The 20,849-nt window shown below is 39.9% G+C and overlaps 1 protein-coding gene across 1 annotated transcript in view; it reads left to right on the top strand.

Moving 5' to 3' along the window:
• Window positions 1-20,849, top strand: part of LOC148415490 (roundabout homolog 2) — a 56,729-nt gene that overhangs the window by 31,017 nt on the left and 4,863 nt on the right. Inside the window, exons 6-20 of the mRNA XM_088427574.1 lie at window positions 837-961; window positions 2,229-2,400; window positions 2,667-2,872; window positions 5,447-5,528; window positions 5,594-5,762; window positions 8,561-8,727; window positions 9,777-9,898; window positions 10,002-10,218; window positions 12,371-12,489; window positions 14,419-14,596; window positions 15,537-15,773; window positions 17,405-17,447; window positions 17,966-18,093; window positions 18,164-18,445; window positions 19,354-19,480. Coding sequence (XP_088283700.1) covers window positions 837-961; window positions 2,229-2,400; window positions 2,667-2,872; window positions 5,447-5,528; window positions 5,594-5,762; window positions 8,561-8,727; window positions 9,777-9,898; window positions 10,002-10,218; window positions 12,371-12,489; window positions 14,419-14,596; window positions 15,537-15,773; window positions 17,405-17,447; window positions 17,966-18,093; window positions 18,164-18,445; window positions 19,354-19,480 — 2,374 coding nt within the window. The remainder of the gene's footprint in view (window positions 1-836; window positions 962-2,228; window positions 2,401-2,666; window positions 2,873-5,446; window positions 5,529-5,593; window positions 5,763-8,560; window positions 8,728-9,776; window positions 9,899-10,001; window positions 10,219-12,370; window positions 12,490-14,418; window positions 14,597-15,536; window positions 15,774-17,404; window positions 17,448-17,965; window positions 18,094-18,163; window positions 18,446-19,353; window positions 19,481-20,849) is intronic.

Here is a 20,849-nt window from a genome sequence, read left to right as displayed (position 1 = left end):
CAAGAAACTAACTAACTAACTAACTAACTAACTAACCTAAACTATACATCTAAATGCCACCGAGCATCATCAGAAGATAGACAATAACCAAAACACCAGGTAGATAGCATAATCAGAAACTAACTAACTAACTAACTAACTAACTAACTAACTAACTAACTAACCTAAACTATACATCTAAATGCCACCTAGCATCATCAAAGGATAGATATTAACCAAAACACCAGGTAGATAGCATTTCAGAAACTAACTAACTAACTAACTAACTAACTAACTAACTAACTAACTAACTAACTAACTAACTAACCTAAACTATACTTCTAAATGCTACTTAGCATCATCAAAGGATAAATAATAACCAAATCATCAGGTAGATTGCATATTCAGAAACTAACTAACTAACTAACTAACTAACTAACCTAATCTATACATCTAAATGCCACCTAGCATCATCAAAAGATAGATAATAACCAAAACACCAGGTAGATAGCGTATTCAGAAACTAACTAACTAACTAACTAACTAACTAACTAACTAACAGTGAAAAAACACAGCAACACAATCCATTTAGTAACTAAAAGTTTAACATGGTAGGTAAGTGGCATTATCAGGAACTAACTAACTAGACTAAAAATACAGGTTTCGCCGCGCACGATCCGATCGTGTCGGATGCGGAAAATGTGCCCGCTCGCAAACATAAGGGCGGACTAAAAGCCACGAGGTTTAATGGCCCATCCATCATTGATGAGTTGTAGAATCACGTGGGTGAGGGGCAATGATGACAACGGGGAAAAGAATGTGCTTAACAAGCTAGTCTCATGTTCCCTCCTCCGCAGTGCCACCTCAGATCGCTTCCAAGCCGCGGGACCAGATCGCGTCCCAGGGGAGGAGCGTCACCTTCCAGTGCGGCACCACGGGTAACCCCCCGCCTGCCATCTTTTGGCAGAAAGAGGGCAGCCAGGTGAGGAATTTGAATAGTCGCTTGAACGCAAACTGGAGGCAAAACTTAGGTGACACTTTCTTGGAAGACATCGCCGCATGAAATGGAAGAGCGGATGGGAGGAGAGATGGAGAAGGAAGTACGGCAGGTGTGCAAAGCGCCTCCGCAGGCGTTACTTGAAGACAAACGGTGTCCTCCTTCCACGCCGCGGCCACAGATAAACGGAAGCTACTTCAAATGTTTTTTTTTTTGTCTGCCTCAAGGAGGCACTTGGTCCAAATTTTAAATTTGATTTATTATTTTTTGGTCAAGGGCGGGGTCTGTTTGTGGGGATTATGTGCCGACTTCTAACCCTGGTCCTTCCACTCAAGTCTAAGCCTCTTACACGAATAACATGCATGGATGTGCAAACACGTCTATGCTATTTCCCTCTCTGCAAAATAGAAGAAAAAGTGTGAAACATCTGCTAGTGGCCTTCATGTGGAAAGCTTCAAAAGAGCCCTCCTTAACATTTTCCTTTTTCGTTCATTTTGTCTGCGGAGCCTACTTCAACTTTGTTCTCATAGGGTTCCTTTTGATATTTTATTGTTCCTATAACAATAAGGCAGTTTGATGAAAATAAATGTGTTTCTTTTGTTTACTATCACTTATGAATACAGAAGACAGTGAAATTTCCATTTCTCAAAGCTGTTTTCAGACTTTTTTTAGGAGTCTAAAATAGGCTGGTACTGGATTATTTTTTAATAATAAAAATGACAATATTTTACTCAAAAAGATTAGTGAAAATTTAGACATTTCTCTGTTTGGTTTATGGAACAAAGTGACATTAAAATCACAGTAGTGATTTCCCCCAGCTTAATCAGCACATTTGAGTAAGCCTGGTTTGTTAAAAAGTGATCAGTAGGAACAGCAAGTAATCATTTACATCTATTTGACAACCTTTGAAAAGTAATCTGACAGTTCACACCAGCCTACGGGGCAGCTGAGTGCTGCTCGCAGCTAATGCTGCTAGCATCTAACTGCTGCTTTCCCCTGCTAGCTTCGCTAGCATCTAGTGCTGCTTAGTGGTTCTAGCACTTCTAGCCGCAAATGTTGGCGCTGCAGCCAATTGCTGGGAACAGCCAAAACAAAGCAGTACTGTCTGTTGGCTTGTAATGTGCATTACCGCCACCTAGAGGACTGGAGTGGAACACTCTACATCACCATAATAATTTTAACTAGCCTATTTTGATGGTTATGTCATGTTTACCATATTGCGCTGCCTGTCATGTTGTTCTTGTGTTTTTAGATGTTGCTGTTCCCCGGCCAGCCACCATCCCAGTCAGGTCGTTACGCCGTTTCCATGAAAGGGGAATTGACCATCACCGATGTCCACCCGGAGGACTCGGGCTTCTACATCTGCCAGGCCATCAGTGTGGCGGGCAGCGTGCTGAGCAAGGCATTGCTGGAAGTGGAAGGAGGTGTGATTAACCCAATCCAATTGAGCCACCTTGAACTTTCACACCATAATTTGGATTTTTGTTAAAGTCGTTGCTAATGTTCTCCTCAAGGGAATGTCAAGTTTACTTTTTACTGTTTGTCTTTTGCTGCTGAAATCAAGTGTGCTGGAGCGAGCATTAGCCTTTATTTTTTTGCTAAATCACTCAGAGATAAGTCAAATCATTATTTTATTTATAAATGTAAGGAAATGTCTTCCACAAGGTCATTTCCAATCCTCCACTGTTAGGACCTTCAGGCCAGATTCCTCCAATCATTCGCCAAGGCCCTGCCAATCACACGGTGTCCCGGGGCGCCACGGCCCGCCTGCACTGCCGAGTCATCGGCGGACCCTCTGTCAGGATTTCATGGGAGAAGGACGGCGACGCCATTAAGGGGAACGATGCTCGCTTGACGTTGGCAGAGAACGGAACGTTGGAAATAAGAGATATAGAGGTGAGCAACTGTGGGAGATATTTAGGCCTTGTCTACACAAAACAAGGGTTAGTTAAACCCGGATAATTCTCCCCTCATATAAAAAAAAAAAATCTGTCCATACAGCTTTGTTTATTTAAAAAAAAAAATCTACACGAATCCTTATAGTGTAATTTTATTCATGTATATGCATGCTAAGCCTTTAGGTGGCAGTAGTTTCACCAAATTCTGTCCAATCAGAAAGAAGTTTCATCTCTTAACCGACATACAGTCGACGTCTTTGGCAGGAAATAGAGGCGAGTGATGATGTAACACTCCTGTTTATTATTGCGTCACGTAAATTCGGTATTTGGCAAATCCCCGCTTTGCTCAGAGTTTTACAGCCGTAGTTTACCGAAGAAGCCGGGGTTCTTGCAAACGGATGGTAAATGTCTCCGGTCCACCCCATCATCTCTTAGCGACACTTTTTATTGATTTATTTATTTATTTTTCCATAAAAAAGAAGGTCTCTTAAAAGCTCGGACCAAAGTGACTTGGCATGCTTTTTCATTTGTAGAACCGCACTATGCGGATTTATTTAACGGTAATTTTTGTGATATAATCAAAGCTATATGAAAAGATTTTTTTTCACACACAAAGGCTTTGAATCAATCCTAACTTTGTTGTTCACAGTAACAGTCATTCAGGCCTTCACACATAACCAGAGCTATTTAAAGCTCTGTGTGGGAAAAAAAAAATCAGTCCATATGGCTTTGTGTATTTGAAAGAATTGCTGCTACACTAATTCACATAGTGCAGTTTTATTCATTCACAATCATGCCAAGCCACTAGGTGGCAGTAGTTTCTCCAAATTTTGTCCAATCAGAAAAAAACGTCCGCCTCTCATGTCACTGGCGACCTTGGTGGGAAATCAAGTAGTGTTGACGTAAATCTCCGGTTTATGATTGCGAAACGCAAATGCGGATACAGAGACTTTGTCAAATCTCCACAATGGTCGAAGTTTTTGAGAAAAAAATAAAAACTGGCACGTATAGCAGAGACATTTTTTGCCTGTTTGCAAGTACAGCTAAGTATGTATAGACTATGCTTTAACCCTTTCACTACCTATCTTTTTTTTTTTTCAAATAAAACTTTTGGCATATATTACTTGTGTATAAGTCTCGGATACTTGAAAAATTAGTTTAAAAATTCATGTTTCCATTTCCACCAAGAAATACCACTTGGACTGTATACCCCATAGACCACTATACAAAATACGTACCAGAGAAGTGAAAATGATCAGCAAATGGCTACAATACATAGTAATCAGTGTAATCTGTAACACACATATCGCGTATATTATCAATGTATTTTCACAGTACTAGATGGTTAATTCACGAGAAATTGTACAACACAACCAACCTTGTTGACAGTCTGCCCAGCACTGCCTTAAATAATAATATAAATAATAAAAAATAATTAAAAAAAAAAGCCTGTCTGACCTTCCGTCCTCCTTTTAGTTTTTCCTCTCGATTCAGTTCCCACTTTCATGCCATATTCCAATTTGGTCCTTAACATTCCGAGTGGGTTTCAAAGAGCGGCGCTTCCGAGGTGGCGCGTATCTCTCTCCGTTGCAATTACGTGCTCATGCGCTGTATAATTGTAATGTTAATGAAGGCTCCTGTTTGCAAATGCAAATGCGCCGGGCCTTTGATGAAGGAGTGGGCGCTATCGGTACCGTATCCCCACCTTGAGGTTGGCAAGTCGGCACCCTTTATCCTTAATTGACTGGAGGTAGCCGATTAATCATCTAACTGGCTTCTAATTAAAAGGTCTCCTTATTGGCTGCAATCTTAGCATTAAGGTTTCCTTTAGGGTACCACTGAGAGCAAGAAGAAGAAGCGGGGGGGGGGGAGATCTGCCAAGGCAATGTGCTCAACGAAACAGAAGAGATGCATTAGTGTAGCGTCGAGGGAGTAAGAAAAAAAAAAAAGGAGAAATGAAGATGACGCGTCAGGAACTAAAAATATTTACCCGAACGGTGCACTGACAACGCGCCATCAATATTTCATTGACGAGCTGAAGTCATCTAAAGATGTTCACCTGCTTCCACGCAGCCAAGGTCAACACTGCGGAGCATGATCTCATTTGGTCTCTGGATCTTTGCTGCAGCGCGGTGCGGGGCGGGGCAGCACCAGTCCGGATATTAACTGCTACAGAATATGCTGCCCCGTGACACGCGCACTTCTTTTAAAATGAATATATTCAGGTAAAGAGGCTGATGGACAAATTTATTTACTTATGGATAAACATTTATTATAAAAATATGCTCAAATATTCATAAACCCATGGATTAAAAAAAAAAAAAAGGAAATACCTTAATTTTCTGATTATAAGCCTCAACTTTTTTCTCATGATTTGAGCCCTGCAGCGTACAGTAAAGTGAGGCTTGAATGTGTATCTGTTCAAGATGTCAATTCATGGAAAAACTATAAAATAGAACTTATATATATATATAGAACTTTCTATATAACAACTTATATATATATATAAGTATATATATATATACACACATATTTATACAGGAGATTGATGTCACTGACTTTGACCCAACAGGATGCAGACTCAGGCATGTACACATGTGTGGCGTCCAGTCCCACGGGAGAGTCCAGCTGGAGTGGGTTGCTGAATGTCAGAGGTACTTTGTCAAGGTTCTGCCTTTTTCACAGAACACGTCGCTAAAAGTGTGCCCTTCCACAACAGAAGGCCCCGTCTCGTCCCCGTCTCGAATTTCCGAGTTCATCCAGCTGCCGGGACCCCCGCAGAAGCCCGTGGTGACGGACGTGACAAGGAACAGCGTCACCCTCACCTGGCAGTCCAACCCCCACGAGGGCGGGGCCGCCGTCACGTCCTACGTCCTGGAGGCCTTCAGGTACAGGTGGCATCAGTCTGCCCTTAATCATTTTTGTGGTATTTTTTTCCAGTCCTTTGATCTTTACGTCAAAGGCATTTACATCAAAGGGAAAGCATTGAAAGAAGACAACAGGGAGCTGAAATTTCGCATAGATGGTGACCACATGTTTAATATTTAGTTCTCACACTACCAGGAGTGTGCTATCCTTTGGCTTAAATACTGCGCGAATCACGGTAATTCCCCAAATATAAGACACACAATTTTTTTCCCGAGAAATGAATCAATTTCAATAGAGGAAGATTGATCTGTCAGTCACATAAGCCGAGTTTTGATTTACAATTGTGTATTTTGATATCAGCTGCATTCGTTCTTACAATAATTACCAAAATGGTTCGAGGGTGGACGTCAGATATAACAGCGGCTCATTAAATCTCAGGTTGTTGCAGCATTATTTTCCATAAAAGAAATGAAAACACACATGAATGCAATTAAAATGGAGAGGATGATGCAAAAGTTAGGATGTCTTCATACCTTGCCACTCTTAACTGAACCAACTGGAGACGATTGCTCCGGTCGGAGAACACGAAAAGGTATTTCATTTCACTCGTTTATTAATAGATTTTTGGCATGGACACACAATCATAAACATAATGGAACACGAATGGTTCGCTACTTCGGGTATTAGTGGCAAAAAAAAAAAAAAAAATCCAAACTGCTTGGCTACAAAAAGCAAAAACTGCTTGGAACATGATACCATGGTGCTGCATTCACTGACGCCTCACAATGTGGGAAATTTGAAACACACCTAATTTAACACAGAACAACTACACAATTTAAGGAAATGAACGCAAGAAAGTATGAATAATATATTGTATTTGGGGAATTACAGAATTTGGAAGAAAGTGACCCCAACTTTGTCAATGTACTATACTAGGCTGTTTTATTAGGAATACCTGCACCATCCTATGCAGTGGTTTTTTATGTTGTCGTCACCGTGGGACCCACATAGTCCTATAGTTGCAAATGCTCCACCCACTCTCGCGATTGAGACTTATCAAGCCAAGCGCAGGCTTCAGAATTTTGTTCTAGTTTAGAAGAAAAAAAATCTCCAGTTATTTGTGTCGGTGTCTCTTTTAATCCATAAATCCACCTCTATTGAAGCCTGGCCTCTTCATGTCGAATCCTTTACATTTCACCGATGACTCATTGGAGCCCGAGGGCAAGATGTTTCTGTTCAGCGACGTGGCGCGACACTTGCGGCGTAAGGTGCGAGAGATCCAAAAGCGTGAGTGGAAGGTTGACTTCGGAAGAGGAAGGGGGTGACAATTAGCGCAGCAGGCGCATCGCTGGCTCTGTCCTGTCCCCTGGGCCACAGCGGTTCACGCTTAAAGTTCACCAAGTAGTTTGTTGGAGATTTTTGCAGCAGCAGCTACACACGCTTGGTACTTCATTAGCAAGATCGCGTTTTGAAAAGCAGTTAGCAGAAGCACACCGAGACACCAAAAATAGTTGGTATCAGAAGATTCGCTCCTTTTAACACTTACATTTAACACTGTTCAATATAAGACAAGATTTTTTTTCGAGGGGTGCTAATTTAAATGGCTGATAGTGGCTCTTTTAAAATCAATAATTAATACTAGTAGGATCTTTTTTCTTCTGCTTTTTCGCCGAAGAGAATGACAATCACCCCCCCACCACCCAAAAAAAACATCATAATAATACAACTAACACATTACAAAATATGACACATAAAATAAACATGGTAAAAAAAAACTTCAAAAAGATGAAAAATCTTTTTTTTTTCATTTTTTATATATATATATATATATATATATATATATATATATATATATATATATATATATATATATATATATATATATATATATATATATATATATATATATATATATATAAGCACAATGCACCCTTTGCAGCTTTATATATAAAGCAAAAAGCACCATCTGTTCAGGATGGGAAAAAAAACAATTACAGCATTTTGAAGCTTTTACAGAAAGTCAAAACTTTAGACAAACCATTGTAAGTTATTATTATTATTAGATAGTTTTACATGTTATGAATTATATGTTTTTATAGTTAGTATAATGATTGATCAGAATTTAATTGGTCATTGGAAATGTATTTTGCCCAATACCAGAAACAGCCTTTAAAAAAAAAAAAAAATATATATATATATATATATATATATATATATATATATATATATATATATATATATATATATATATATATATATATGGTCAGGCCCGAGCTTTGATTCACAAGTGAAATAAACTAAACTCACTTCTCAAGGGACCAATGTTAGTTTCAACTTCTATACGTACTGGTAAGTAAAAGCAAAAAAAAGTACAAAAGAAAACAAAAAAATCTGTCCCGTTTTGACCACCTCATAGGTAATAAAAGTTTTGAAAAATGAATGTTCAAGTCCAACATGAAAGACCTTTTCTCCCCCCCAACCAGTGATGAGACAAACTTGTATTTGTCATGTTTCCGTAGCTGTCGTTTATGACTATAATTATTGATGGCATGCGATTTCAAATGTCATTGCCGCTGCAACTTTCATCCCTCTTATCATCCTAATAGGATTAGCTTGTTATCAGCAGATACGCTGATAAGGGAGTGAAACAATGCTAATGTCATGAGCACACAAAGGGCAGCCCATTTAAAATGTTGCGCATTTCATTATCATCATCAGCAAGCGTGTCTTCGGCTCACCTTTAGACGTCTCATTTTGCCTGCCGTCAGCAAATTTGCTCATTTGTTTGTTTAACGGCTCCATCGCTTGTCGCCCGCAGCCAATCGGTGGGCAGCACCTGGCAGACGGTGGCCGACCACGTGCGGCAAGAGCGCCACACGGTGGTGGGGCTCTTGCCCAACACCGTGTACCTCTTTATCGTCCGAGCGCTCAACTCGTACGGCCTGAGCGACCCCAGCCCAATTTCTGAGCCAGTCAGGACGCAAGGTGAGAACCGAACACTTTTTGGAGACATATTTCAATCTAAAATATATTTTAGCCAAATTTCCACCATGATCACAACTTATTGCTACTTTTTGTTACTTATTTTTACTATTAGTATTTTTACTACTTATTGCCCTCCAAAGCCACACTTCTCCCCTGTAGCACTTAAAAAAAAAAATTCCAGGGAGCTGAAATTTCACCCAAATGGTGACAACACGTCGCGTTTCAACATGGCACGGCCAGTTAGTTATCACAATGCCCGGAGTGTAACATCCCCTGGCTAAAATACTTTGAGAATGATTTTGAAGGAAATGACCCAAAAATGGTCAAAATACTGCACAAGGGATATTTTCACCAAAAACTACTATGTCCACGTCCATCAAATCTATATTTTTCCTTTGTATCCACCTCTTGCCTCGCCCATTTAAACCAAAATCTCTTCATTTCATTGTTCCACTAAAACCACTTTTCATCCACATTTGCACCAAAATGATGTCACCCATATTTCTACCAAAATCGTTTTTGCTCCCAAGTCACCCAAATCCACTTTTCCCGATATCCACCAAACTTATCTGCCTGTCACGTTTCCGCCAAAATCTACTTCATGTCCATGTTCCACCAAAACAGACACCACCCTCTCACTTTTCCACCAAAGCCACCTTTTGCCCAGGTTTCTCACCCATTTTTCCACCAAAAATACTTTGCTCTCATGTCTATCAAATCCAAATTTTCGCTTGTTTGTGTCTTGTATGTAACCTCCTTTACTTCCATGTTCCTCCAAATTCACCTTTTGCGCAAACATCCACTAAAATAACTTCCACCATATCCCCTTTGCACCCATGCCCCCCCAATACATGCTTTTCACTTTATCCACTAAAACCATCTACCTTTCATGTTCCTACCAAAACCGTCTTCACTTCAATGGCGCACACTTAATCCCCAATTTTTGAGCTTCAGTTCAATGGGCTTTTCCCTGGATTTGTGTTGAACTAAAGTTCACTTTTTTTTGCTAATTCACTGTGGTTAGATACTTATTGAAGTATGTGTTCCAGATGGGAGTCCTCCAGAAACAGGCATGGACCACAGACAGGTGCAGAGGGAACTTGGCGAGGTGTCGGTCTATCTGTCAAAGCCCGTGGTTCTATCCCCCACCAGTGCCAAGATTTCCTGGACGGTGAGTTCTTCACGCAGCCTGTAAAAGACGCGCTTATCTTCCTCAAAGCTTCTTCATAATCGGATCAGTGAATTTCCTCCTCTTCTACGCCAACACTCCGCAGGTGGCTCGTCATTCGCACTACGTTCAGGGTTACCGCGTTTTTTACCGCACCGTCGGCAGCTCCTGGCTGGTCCAGGACGTTGAGGCCACGTCAGACCACAGCGTCGTATTAGAGGATTTGCTCCGCAACGCCGAGTACGAGGTGAAGATAAGACCGTACTTCAATGAGCTGCAGGGACACGACAGCCTCATGGTGTTGCTGCGCACCCCCGAGGAAGGTAAATGACACCACGGGCAAGAATAGAACTCGGTTCGATATTATTTATACAGTGCCAAATCCCAACCGAGGTTTTCTCGGGGCACTTTACTGATGGGGTCGGTCTACAAGCACGCTCCTCACGTATTGAGGGACTAAGAGAACTCCGCACGAGCAAACATTAAAAAACAGAGGCAATGAAAAACTGCCACCCCAGAGAAACCTCAAGCAGAGCGGAGAATGTACACGGTTCATCATAACAATGAATAACTAGAGGATGCAATCGCGGAAACATTGCGTGTGAAGACTGAAAGGCTGAGTAAAAAAACAATGTAGAGTGATATGGGATATATTGAATGACAGATTGAGTTTGAATGAGATATATGTTGAAGTTGGAATTGGTCAATCACTGTATATTTGGAAGCTGGTGGTGAATATGGAATTACCGTTTCATTTTGTGCGAGAATGATCTGAACAAAGCGAAGTTGAATATTTTGAATATGTACAATACACCCGAATGCTTCACAAATGATGAGGCACATATGACCCCAGGGAAGAAGCTTTTTAGTGGGTGCGGTGGGAATCTTCACCCTCCTGTTTTTTAGACATGAAATCTCAACTTTTTAGAACTTTTAATAATGTTCCAACGTTGATTTCTCACCTGAAACACTCCGAAAGTATTACTTTCCTTCATTTATGCATTTCTAAGAATTCCTTGCTTATTCTGCACTTTCACACTGGCCCCACCTGTGCAGATAAAAACAGCTTGAAGTTATTTTGTGACGACAGGAGCGAGACAGGAGCAATTCGTAACTCCATACACGGACTATTCAAGAGACAATACACATCGACCTTGTCCACGTCTTTTATTTTCGATTTGGTTCCGGAGCTGAGGAGAAGAGATTTTGCACCGAGTCAGCCAAGTAAACAGCAACGTTTCATTTATTAGCGACAATGTTTTACTGTGGAAATGCCGAGGTGGCCAAAATGTGTGTTTGGGAGCACACAGCCGTACAATCAACGTCAGAAGTAAACAATTCACCCGCGGGCGGAACTATTCTTATGAATACTGGCTTCCCACGGGGACTGATTTGATAGAAGAAAGGCTTGTTAGTGAGAGTGGTATATCGACGCTGCTTTGATTTTGAATGTGAGTAAAACGCCCGATTTTGGCCCCGTTATTCATGCTGTTGGAGTAGTCATAATCAGCCACGAGCCTCGTGAGGACGAGCCGTCGGGTTGATGGATAGATGCATGTTGCGTGGCCCCCCGCTTGAGCAACAGGGGGCGTGGCAGCTCCTCGGTAAGAGCAAAGGAGCCGTTTTACTTCCTGGTTAGAAAGATCGGTTCCATAAAACTCTTATGTACTCATGAATTAAATTGCCAATGTGCCAAACGTAACTTATATGCACATATTACACTGTGGAAAACTTAAATATCATGTTACGGCCCCTTTAAGTAAATTGTTTATAAAGTAAAGTGGCATCAAACTCGTGGATTTTTTTTTTTTTTCCAGAAGATCTAATTTGGAAAGCCTAAATGGTTGTGATGTAATAATCAAATTTCTCATAATGATGTTTGTTTTTTCTTTTTGTGTCAAGCTTCTGAAATTCTTAGATTGTTTTACCACAATATTTTTAATTTATCAAGATGTTTTTTTCAAACTGCATACAAGGGCCTCATCTGTATGTAATGATACAAGTTTAACTTGTGGGCAGCATGGCTCACAACATTTCTGCATGTTGAAAATTGTTCCCAATGTGTTTTTTAAATAAGCTGAATGTGTTTTTGAATATCAAATTGGACTTATGCAAATATGTAATGTTACATGCGCTATTGAAATGAATGATAAATAATAGTGAAGCCTCATTGTGAATGAATAGAGATTGGGATTGGATTTAACCCCGGAGAAACCACGGGGTCAGTTTATGGTATTTTTTTTTTTTTAGAAGAAAAGAATTTTTGGGTTCTCCAGGGTAAAAAAAAAAAAAACGAAGAGAAAATTAGAAGCAAACAAGTCTTTTGGAATGGAAATTTTGGAATGTGTTGAAGCTGGAATGGTGGGTATCAAAAAAAAAACAAGGAAGGAGTAGTACGTCAAAAAAGCGTTATAAACAAAATCTAATAATAATCCACACAATTATACGATGCCATTTTTTTTCTTATGACTGCAGTGTTGAGCGCAGCGCCGCAGGCGGTGTCTGTTGTGCAGCTCACCAACAGCTCCAGTATCAGCGTGTCCTGGGAGCCGCCGCCTCCGAGTGCTTACAGCGGCATCATTCGAGAGTACAAGGTGAGGCCGTTGCGTTTTTTTGTCGTTCTGACCTAAAATAGCACCCTGCCTCATCAGCCTTACACACAGGATGTCATAAAACTTCATTTGATTGGATTCGAGGATACTGGGACACTACAATTTCACATGCGATAAATTTTCACCAGGAACTACTGCATTTCTAACCAATTTAGTCATTAGTCAGTCTGGTATCGGTGTTTGTGTACTTTAGCTAATGCTAATTGCTATCTTGGAATATTTTCTGATTTTGGTTTGTCAAATAAATGACATACAATTGCTCATGGACTAGTCATTGCTACGACTACTTTGAATAAGACTTCCCTTAGGTGTTTGAGATGTCCTATTGTGCGGGTGGTCTTTGAATGCACCTCCATAATACACTACTCGCTTTCTTTTGCTTCTCTGCGCAGTTATCGATCGTTTCGGCACAACGTATCTTGCGATCCCATATTGGAAACGTGCCACCAGAAAGCTCAGCTCACTTGGGTACACTTAACAATAAGAAAAGATGAGCTTAGCTTTAAAATATTACCACCAAATCAGAAAGAACTTTTCTCTAACGTCACAGGCGGGAAATAGAGTTAGAGTGATAACGTAAATCTACGGTTTATGATTGCGACTTACAATTTGCTATTGGTCGGAGCTTTTGAGACCTTCCATTTTAAAGAAGAAGAAAATGGGTGTGTTTATCATATAGGGCGCATTGAAAACATTTATTGTCCGTTTGCAAGAACCCCGCTCCATGTAGACTATCCACAAGTTTTCTATTCACAAGTTTTCAGCGGATTTATTAGCATTTAGCGTGTACGATTGAATGTCTTGAGCCTATTACCGTCAGGTTTTCTTTTGCTGTCCACTACATGTTATATAACCGATTTCAACTACTTGGTCAGCCTGTTGACATTTGTACCCCTGTCTGTTCGGATTCATCACAGTGCTGCTGTTAGGAGGAAGAGCACACTTATTTCTTAGCGCAACTTTAATGCACGAATTTAAGTCATCGGCGGCAGCGTGGCGTGGCGAGATGAAAACGGAACCAATTTTTTTTTTAAACCCACCTTCGCTCTATCTCTTATACTCTCGCATTATAAAATTAGCGATTACTCACGGCCTCTTATCTGCTGCCAGTACGCGCCGTTGTCATCGCCTTCTCAGCTCCACTGTGCCTGTCATCTTCTCTCAGCACACTGATAAAAAGGCAGCGTTCTGATTATCTGCTCGCTCCCAGTGTGAGCGCCATGCTGATGACTCAGACTTCAGGCCTGATTTCTGGGAAGAAAAGGGAAAAAAAAACAAAAAAAACATTGAAACAGCACACAGGGTTGTATTGTTTTGATTCAGTGTGCACGTCTGTCTGTGATATAGTAATGAGACGATGTGCCATTGTGATCTGCCTCAGGCTAGGATCACTTTTAATCCCTTTAAACCACTCGCCATATTTGCTCCAAGTCTTCCTCTGGCTTAAAAGTGGACTCTAAATATTGATTCGAGTATTTTTTATTTTAGTCACACTGAACATACACACCCCAAACTGTAATTTCTTTATTTTATGCATTCGCCACAGTAACCACAAAAACAAGCAGCGTGATCATTAGTTGCGCTAGCGCTTTATCGGGTACAATTTTGAAGCCACTTCACAAAAGAACAATTGTTCTTTTTTTCTTTTTGCCTAAAATAACATGTTTTTTTTTTCTTTCACACAACAGATGTCTGAGACTGAGGTAGCGCTATGCAAACCACACTTCCTATAATTAATCAGTTCCAAAGAATCTGACTAAAACGCAGTCCTATGAAAACGGTATCTGCCATTCGAAATGAAATCCAATCTATCTATTAACCCTAACCCTGAACAATTGAAAAATATTATTGTAAGAATACTGAATTCTTTCCTGCATCATATTACAAGCGAGTTGCATGTGTTGTGTTCAGGTGTGGTGCGTTAGCAGCAGCTTGGAGCAGGAGAAGCACATCAACCGAACAGTGGACGGCACCGTTGTGTCCATCTTGCTCAACGACTTGATGCCTGACGTGCGCTACGTCGTATCCGTTGCCGCCGTCACCAACTTGGGCGTCGGCGTCCTTAGCTCACCCGTCCACATTGTCCTCTGTGAGTGCCATGCATCGACTAACTGACTGTTTCCCTGCTGTCATCTTATAGAGCTTATTTATTCATGTTTTTGTATGTTTAATTTATTTCTGTTTCTTTTGTATGTATTAATTTATTGAATTTATTTATTTATTACTATTATGTCTCCCTATTTATTATTTATGCATGTATTTATTCATCATTTTGACTAATTATTATTATTATTTTTACGTCCTTTTTTTCATTTTTCTTTTCTTTTTTTATTGTTTATATTTCCATGTATTTTTTTTATTGTAATTTTGTTTTTATTGTAGTTAAATTCCCTTGTTTTTAAGTACAGTATTTTCATTTATTGATTTTTACTTCTCTTTTTTTTATCTATCTATCTTGCTAGCTAGCTAGCTAGCTCGCATATCTATCTATCTATCTTGCTAGCTAGCTAGCATATCGATCTATCTAGCTATCTTGCTAGCTAGCTCGCATATCTATCTATCTAGCTATATTGCTTGCTAGCTAGCATATCTATCTATCTATCTATCTATCTATCTATCTATCTATCTATCTATCTATCTATCTATCTATCTATCTATCTATCTATCTATCTATCTATCTATGTCTGTCGGGCTAGCTATCTATTTAGCTAGCTATTAGCTATATAGCTATTTTTTGTATATCTCACGTTGTTTCTTCTAATTTTTTCATGTTTACCTGTTTATATTTCATGTTTTATTTTAGTCATTTGTTTCTGTTGATTCTTGCCTGCCCCAATTTAAGCATATTATCATCATTATTATCTTTTCATTTTCATCATTTCTAAGATGTATTTATTTGTACAACCATTATTTTGTTGTTGCTGTTTTATTTTTGTTGCGGTTCACACTCCTGCCCCGTTATTGACTGGCAGCCAGTTGAGTGGACCAAGACGTGTGAAGGCCTCTAAAAGCATCTGTTCCTCCTTCAGCTCCCCCGGGCGGTTCCACAGCCACACCGGTGAGGACAGGCAGCGGCGGCGGCGGCGGCGGCGGCGTGAGCATCTCGGAGCAGATCACGGTGGTGGTGCGGCAGCCCGCCTTCATCGCGGGGCTGGGGATGGCCGCCTGGCTGGCTCTGATGGGCCTCAGCAGCTGGTTCTACTGCCGCCACCGCCGCAGGAAGCAACTGGGTCACTACACCACATCGTTTGCGTACACGCCGGCAGGTAAGCAAGAACGGACCCTCACTATTCGTATGCTTCAGGGAACAAGCCTCAAGGCGAATAGCAAAAAGATGTTGGCCAGTAATCAAATTCCAAAATTCCAAACACATCAAAAAACAATTTCTCCTACGTGTGAAAAACAATAGTATGCAATCTATTATCGATTGACGATTTGTGCAATGCCAAGCACACTGGTGAATGTGCATCGTTGCTAAAATCTTGACAAATGACCACCGCAAGATGGCCGACTCTGACGAATGAGCTAGGCAGCCGGTGACTACATATTTTGAGGATACAATAAAACCAGTTATCTGATTCGTTTTTAGTTTTTTTTTTGTATTTTGTGATTATTTTTGTTTTTGTGATGTTTGATTTCCTGCGACGTAGTTATTTTAGTAGTTTTTGTGCTTTATATCTGCTTTTTTGTTTGTTATTTTAGTTATATGTATTTGCTGTTGTGATTCGCTTTTTGTCTGTTTTTTTAATGTGTTGTTTAGTTCTTTTGTTTGTGTTTTTATTTGCTGTTGTCTTGTGAGTTTTTTGAATATTTTTTATTTTTGTTTGTGGGCTGTTTTGTTTTTTTAATTTGCTGGGTTTTTTTTGTTGATGTGTATAGCTAATTATTGTTTTCTGTTTCTCTTTAGGGAGTAGAATTTTTACAGTAGAGTGTATTGCAAAATTATCCTCAGTATATGCAGATATCGTAGATTTATCAGGTTTTCATAAATATTTGAAAGAGGCCTGATTCTAATCTGAATAGCAGTTTTTTTTGTTTGTTTTTTTTTGCTTATTACTGTACAGTCCTGACACATATCCTATTTGTGCTCTTGAAATCAAAGAATTCAAAATTGTGTCACTTGAACCGTGCAGTGTAAATCCAGTCAAAGTGAACTCAGTTTGAACCTGGGAAATGTGACACTTTTCATTTCGGGGTAGGGGGCGTCGTTCAAAGTCGAAAAGATTACTGCGACTTGAGGTGTCACTTCTAATAGTTCAAAACCGAGCAAGCAAAAAAGCAGCGTGACACATTTTCTTCAAAACAACTACTGGAAAAGTTCTTTTAGACCTCGTGGGAGCTGCTCAAAGCTTAATGCCACTGTCAGCTGATTTAACGGTTTTTGTTTCTATGAGGCTGCAAGAAACAATAGTGGAGCAACCAGTGACAAGTTTAATTTAGAACATGCCCCACGGTACATGAACTCTTCTGTTAGATCTTCAGAAAGAGACTCTCTGCTTTTAACTTTTGAATCTATGCTTGAATCAAGCCGACAATTCAACCAAGAAAAACAATGGCTTCCCTAATAATTGTTTTTGTTTGGGAAGTGTCATCAGACTGTATTGTTTTAGTTTTCTTTGGAACAAACAAACTTTTTTAAGGTCCAGTTTAGAAACATTCTCTCCTACCCTGACTCAAATGTACTGCTACATCAGAGATGAACATATTACATTAATTTAAATGCTTGATGCTTAAAATTTCAATTAATTGACAACCCACTGAAAAAGTGTCACTTTTTCAACTAACTTTGGCACTCAAACCTTTGATGCTGTTGAAAATATTTTGCAGGTCTGTTTTTCCTTAATAATATATTCCCCTATTACTTTCCAACGCAACATGTCTTTTTTTCTTCCCTTAGTTGGCTTTGCTCATGGTGAAGGATCTGGAAACATCAATGGAGGGTAAATATGCTGTAAAATTTAATTTGGATGCTTGTTTTCATGATTATGCTGTCATTTATGGTGCATCTAATATCTATCTATCTATCTATCTATCTATCTATCTATCTATCTATCTATCTATCTATCTATCTATCTATCTATCTATCTATCTGTCTGTCTGTCTGTCTGTCTGTCTGTCTGTCTGTCTGTCTGTCTGTCTGTCTGTCTGTGCTAGCTAGCATATCTATCTAACTATGCTAGCTAGCTAGCATATCTATCTATCTATCTATCTATCTATCTATCTATCTATCTATCTATCTATCTATCTATCTATCTATCTATCTATCTATCTATCTATCTATCTATCTATCTATCTATCTATCTATCTATCTATCTATCTCTATCATCCATCCATGAGATAGGATAAGTCTGTGAGTTTCATTTTTTGATGAAACCGTTACAATGACGGCGCTTTTTGAGCATATTTACATTTATCAGCTTTACTCTATTGATATTGATGTATTTATTTTTTTTCCCAGGCCAGGTATGGGCTCCAACAACTTCCCGTGGCTGGCCGACTCGTGGCCCACCCCCAACCTGATCCACAACAGCAAAGATTCCATCAACTGCTGTTCAGGCAAACTGGACTCTGACAAATATTATAACGGTAAGAAAATCTGGGATGGAAGCGTTTCAGGAGGGATGCTTTGGTGCAACCTTGCGCTTTTTGTGTGCAGCTGTCAGCATGGCCAACTACCACTCAGAAAAATACAACATGGCGTCCAGCGACAGTCCCATTTACAGCACCATCAACGCGGCGGCCGAGGAGGATCTGATGAGCTACTACGACACCTACTCCAGCGCCTCCTTCAAACAGGGGCCCGACCCGTACAGCAGCAGCCCGGCGCTGTCCAACAGTGGCCTGGTGGCTCTGGAGCAGGACCTGGACCAGTGGACCATCCAGTCTGGACACTCCACCTCTGAATACGCCAAGCTGCACTACTCCAAAAAGAGCAACGGTGAGTGGATTGCTGCTTTGTCATCTTTTGCAACTGGAGCATGGTGAGGACTACACAAGGTTGCAGAAAGTATTGGATAGATGTCTGCTGCCATGGCAACCAGCAGAACACTCTGCCGAGGGACAGCTCCGAGGCATAACAAATAAGACGTCTTGGCTTTGGTGAATTCCGTGCTATTTGCTCACAATGAGTTTCATTCTTGAAATTTGTCTAAACACTCTGCTCGATTCCATTTGATACATGCCGCTTGATGAGTAACAGAGTGAATACAAGATCTAGAAAATTGAAGATCATTTGGAAACATTAGATTTATGATCATATATATATATATATATATATATATATATATATATATATATATATATATATATATATATATATATATATATATATTAGGGGTGCAAATATTTGACTGTCTCGTGATTTGATCAGATTCGTGTTTTTGGGCCTGACGTTAGATTCAGAATTGACTTTGCATTATAGAATAGCAAAAGGAAAGTGTCTTTTTTTACTTTTAGTAAGTTTTATGAATGAATGTGTCTTTTTACACTAAAACAAAATGTGCACCACAACTGCCACTACATTTTAGTCTTAATAGTATAAAATAAAATGGAACTTTTTTTTTTAATAACATACACTCGCAAAATATTAATCCAATAATTCTCATAGAGCTGAGCCATTTTGTTGCAAAATTGTGGTGAAAAAAAAACACCAAATAAACCTATTATACTTGTAGTACCAGTATTGTTTGATAAGCTTGTCTCCTTCAGTATAGAAGGACACTTTAGAGGTCTTTGAAGCTGGAAAAAAAAAGTATCAATGAGATGAGTGTCCTTCATGCTCTGACAGATGAGAAAGTGAACTCAAATATTTACTGAAATATTTTGTCTCACTTGTACTCTTGATAGAGAAACTGGCTAAGCAGAGATCCACCGGGTCAGTATGCACGCCGGCGCCACTGACTTGGGTGGACGTGTTGTCTCTTCCACTACCTGCCAACAAGGAGGGACGTCGCACAGATGAGGACCCGCGCAGGTAATACAGCTATCTACAGTACCTTCTCTTTCCTCTACTTGTTTACAAATAGATGGGACAACTACCCTCCAAAATATTTCTCAGTCAATGGGGCAGGGTGAACATCCAAAGCCCCTTTCAAGCGATGGTAGGAGTTGGTTGGTCATGTATCCACGTGCCACATTTTTGCAACTAGAAGAAGGGCGAGTACCGGGAATTAAATGACACCAGATCTGGAGTGAGTAATCTGGCTTCCTGGCGAATTCCCGCCGGGCCTGCTGCAATCAATATACCCTGTTTTAAATTCAGGAGAAAAAAAAAAAACAAAAAACGGACAAAGTCTCATTTAAGATCTCGGCATCTGCGTGTCAAACTACTCAAAAGCAAACTTTTGAGTGAGTGTGGCTTCAGCAAATGAACATGCAGCAGTGTCTGCAGGCGGCGCTCTGTGGTTCCGGAGCGCTGTGCGTTTCTTCTAACCGCTTGTGACAGGTTGGATTGCAGACATAACGGCGTGGCATGGCAGGGCCGCTCTGACCGTGTCGTGTCTTTACTGATGGCATTAGCCGGAATCTGACAGCACGAATTAACTCGTTGTGTTTTTCACTGACATGTCCGACGTTTAATTGAGCCTGTTGGCGCTGGCAATGTTAGTCACTAAAGTGCTCCTGGTACTTTGAAATCAAAGCAGCTCGAAGGAGATGTTGTTTGGAGACTGCCAAGTTATAGATCTTTCGTTAGCTTTCCCACATGGGGTAAAAGCTAAAAAAATTGTCACTAAAAAAACACAGATTTTTGTGGAGATTTCCGCAATAGCAATGTTAATTGTTGTTTATCAATAGCATCTCTGCGGCGGTATTATAATAGTACTAGCGAGAAATATTTGAACACAAACAGTGCAAAACCCTTCTAGAAAAGCAATATTTAGTGGCATACATTTTTGAATCCTCTCAAAACCAATAAAATGTCACTCACCACACACCAGTAAGGAGGGACAATGGATTCTCTTTCATTCTAATTGTGTTTAAATTCTATACGTGTTCATGATTTACTATATTATGAAGTGTAATTTTCTTATTTAAAGTCAAATTCAAGTAGGGGATAACATGTCACTTTACCAAAATTGTTAGGATCTAGCCTACTCCCATGCTAATGCTAGCAAAACTTGTTGGGTGTCCAGGATTGGCCATCACTATTCTCTTCTTGGAAAGTAGGTGAAATTATGTCCAATTCAGTATATTAAAAATATAAAAGTATATTAAAAATATACTAACGATACTTCCAGACAAAATGGGCATCCAGTTTTAACCACTAGTACTGTATTTTCCGCACTATAAGGCGCACCAAAAAGCCTTAATTTTTTTTAAAAAGCTGATGGTGCGCTTTATAA

Source organism: Hippichthys cyanospilos, chromosome 11 (assembly GCF_059441005.1).
Source record: "Hippichthys cyanospilos isolate Australia breed blue-spotted pipefish chromosome 11, RoL_Hcya_1.0, whole genome shotgun sequence".
Lineage (NCBI taxonomy): Eukaryota > Metazoa > Chordata > Actinopteri > Syngnathiformes > Syngnathidae > Hippichthys > Hippichthys cyanospilos.
Note: the sequence above shows the minus strand (reverse complement) of the source record. Positions and strands in the feature narration are given on the sequence as shown.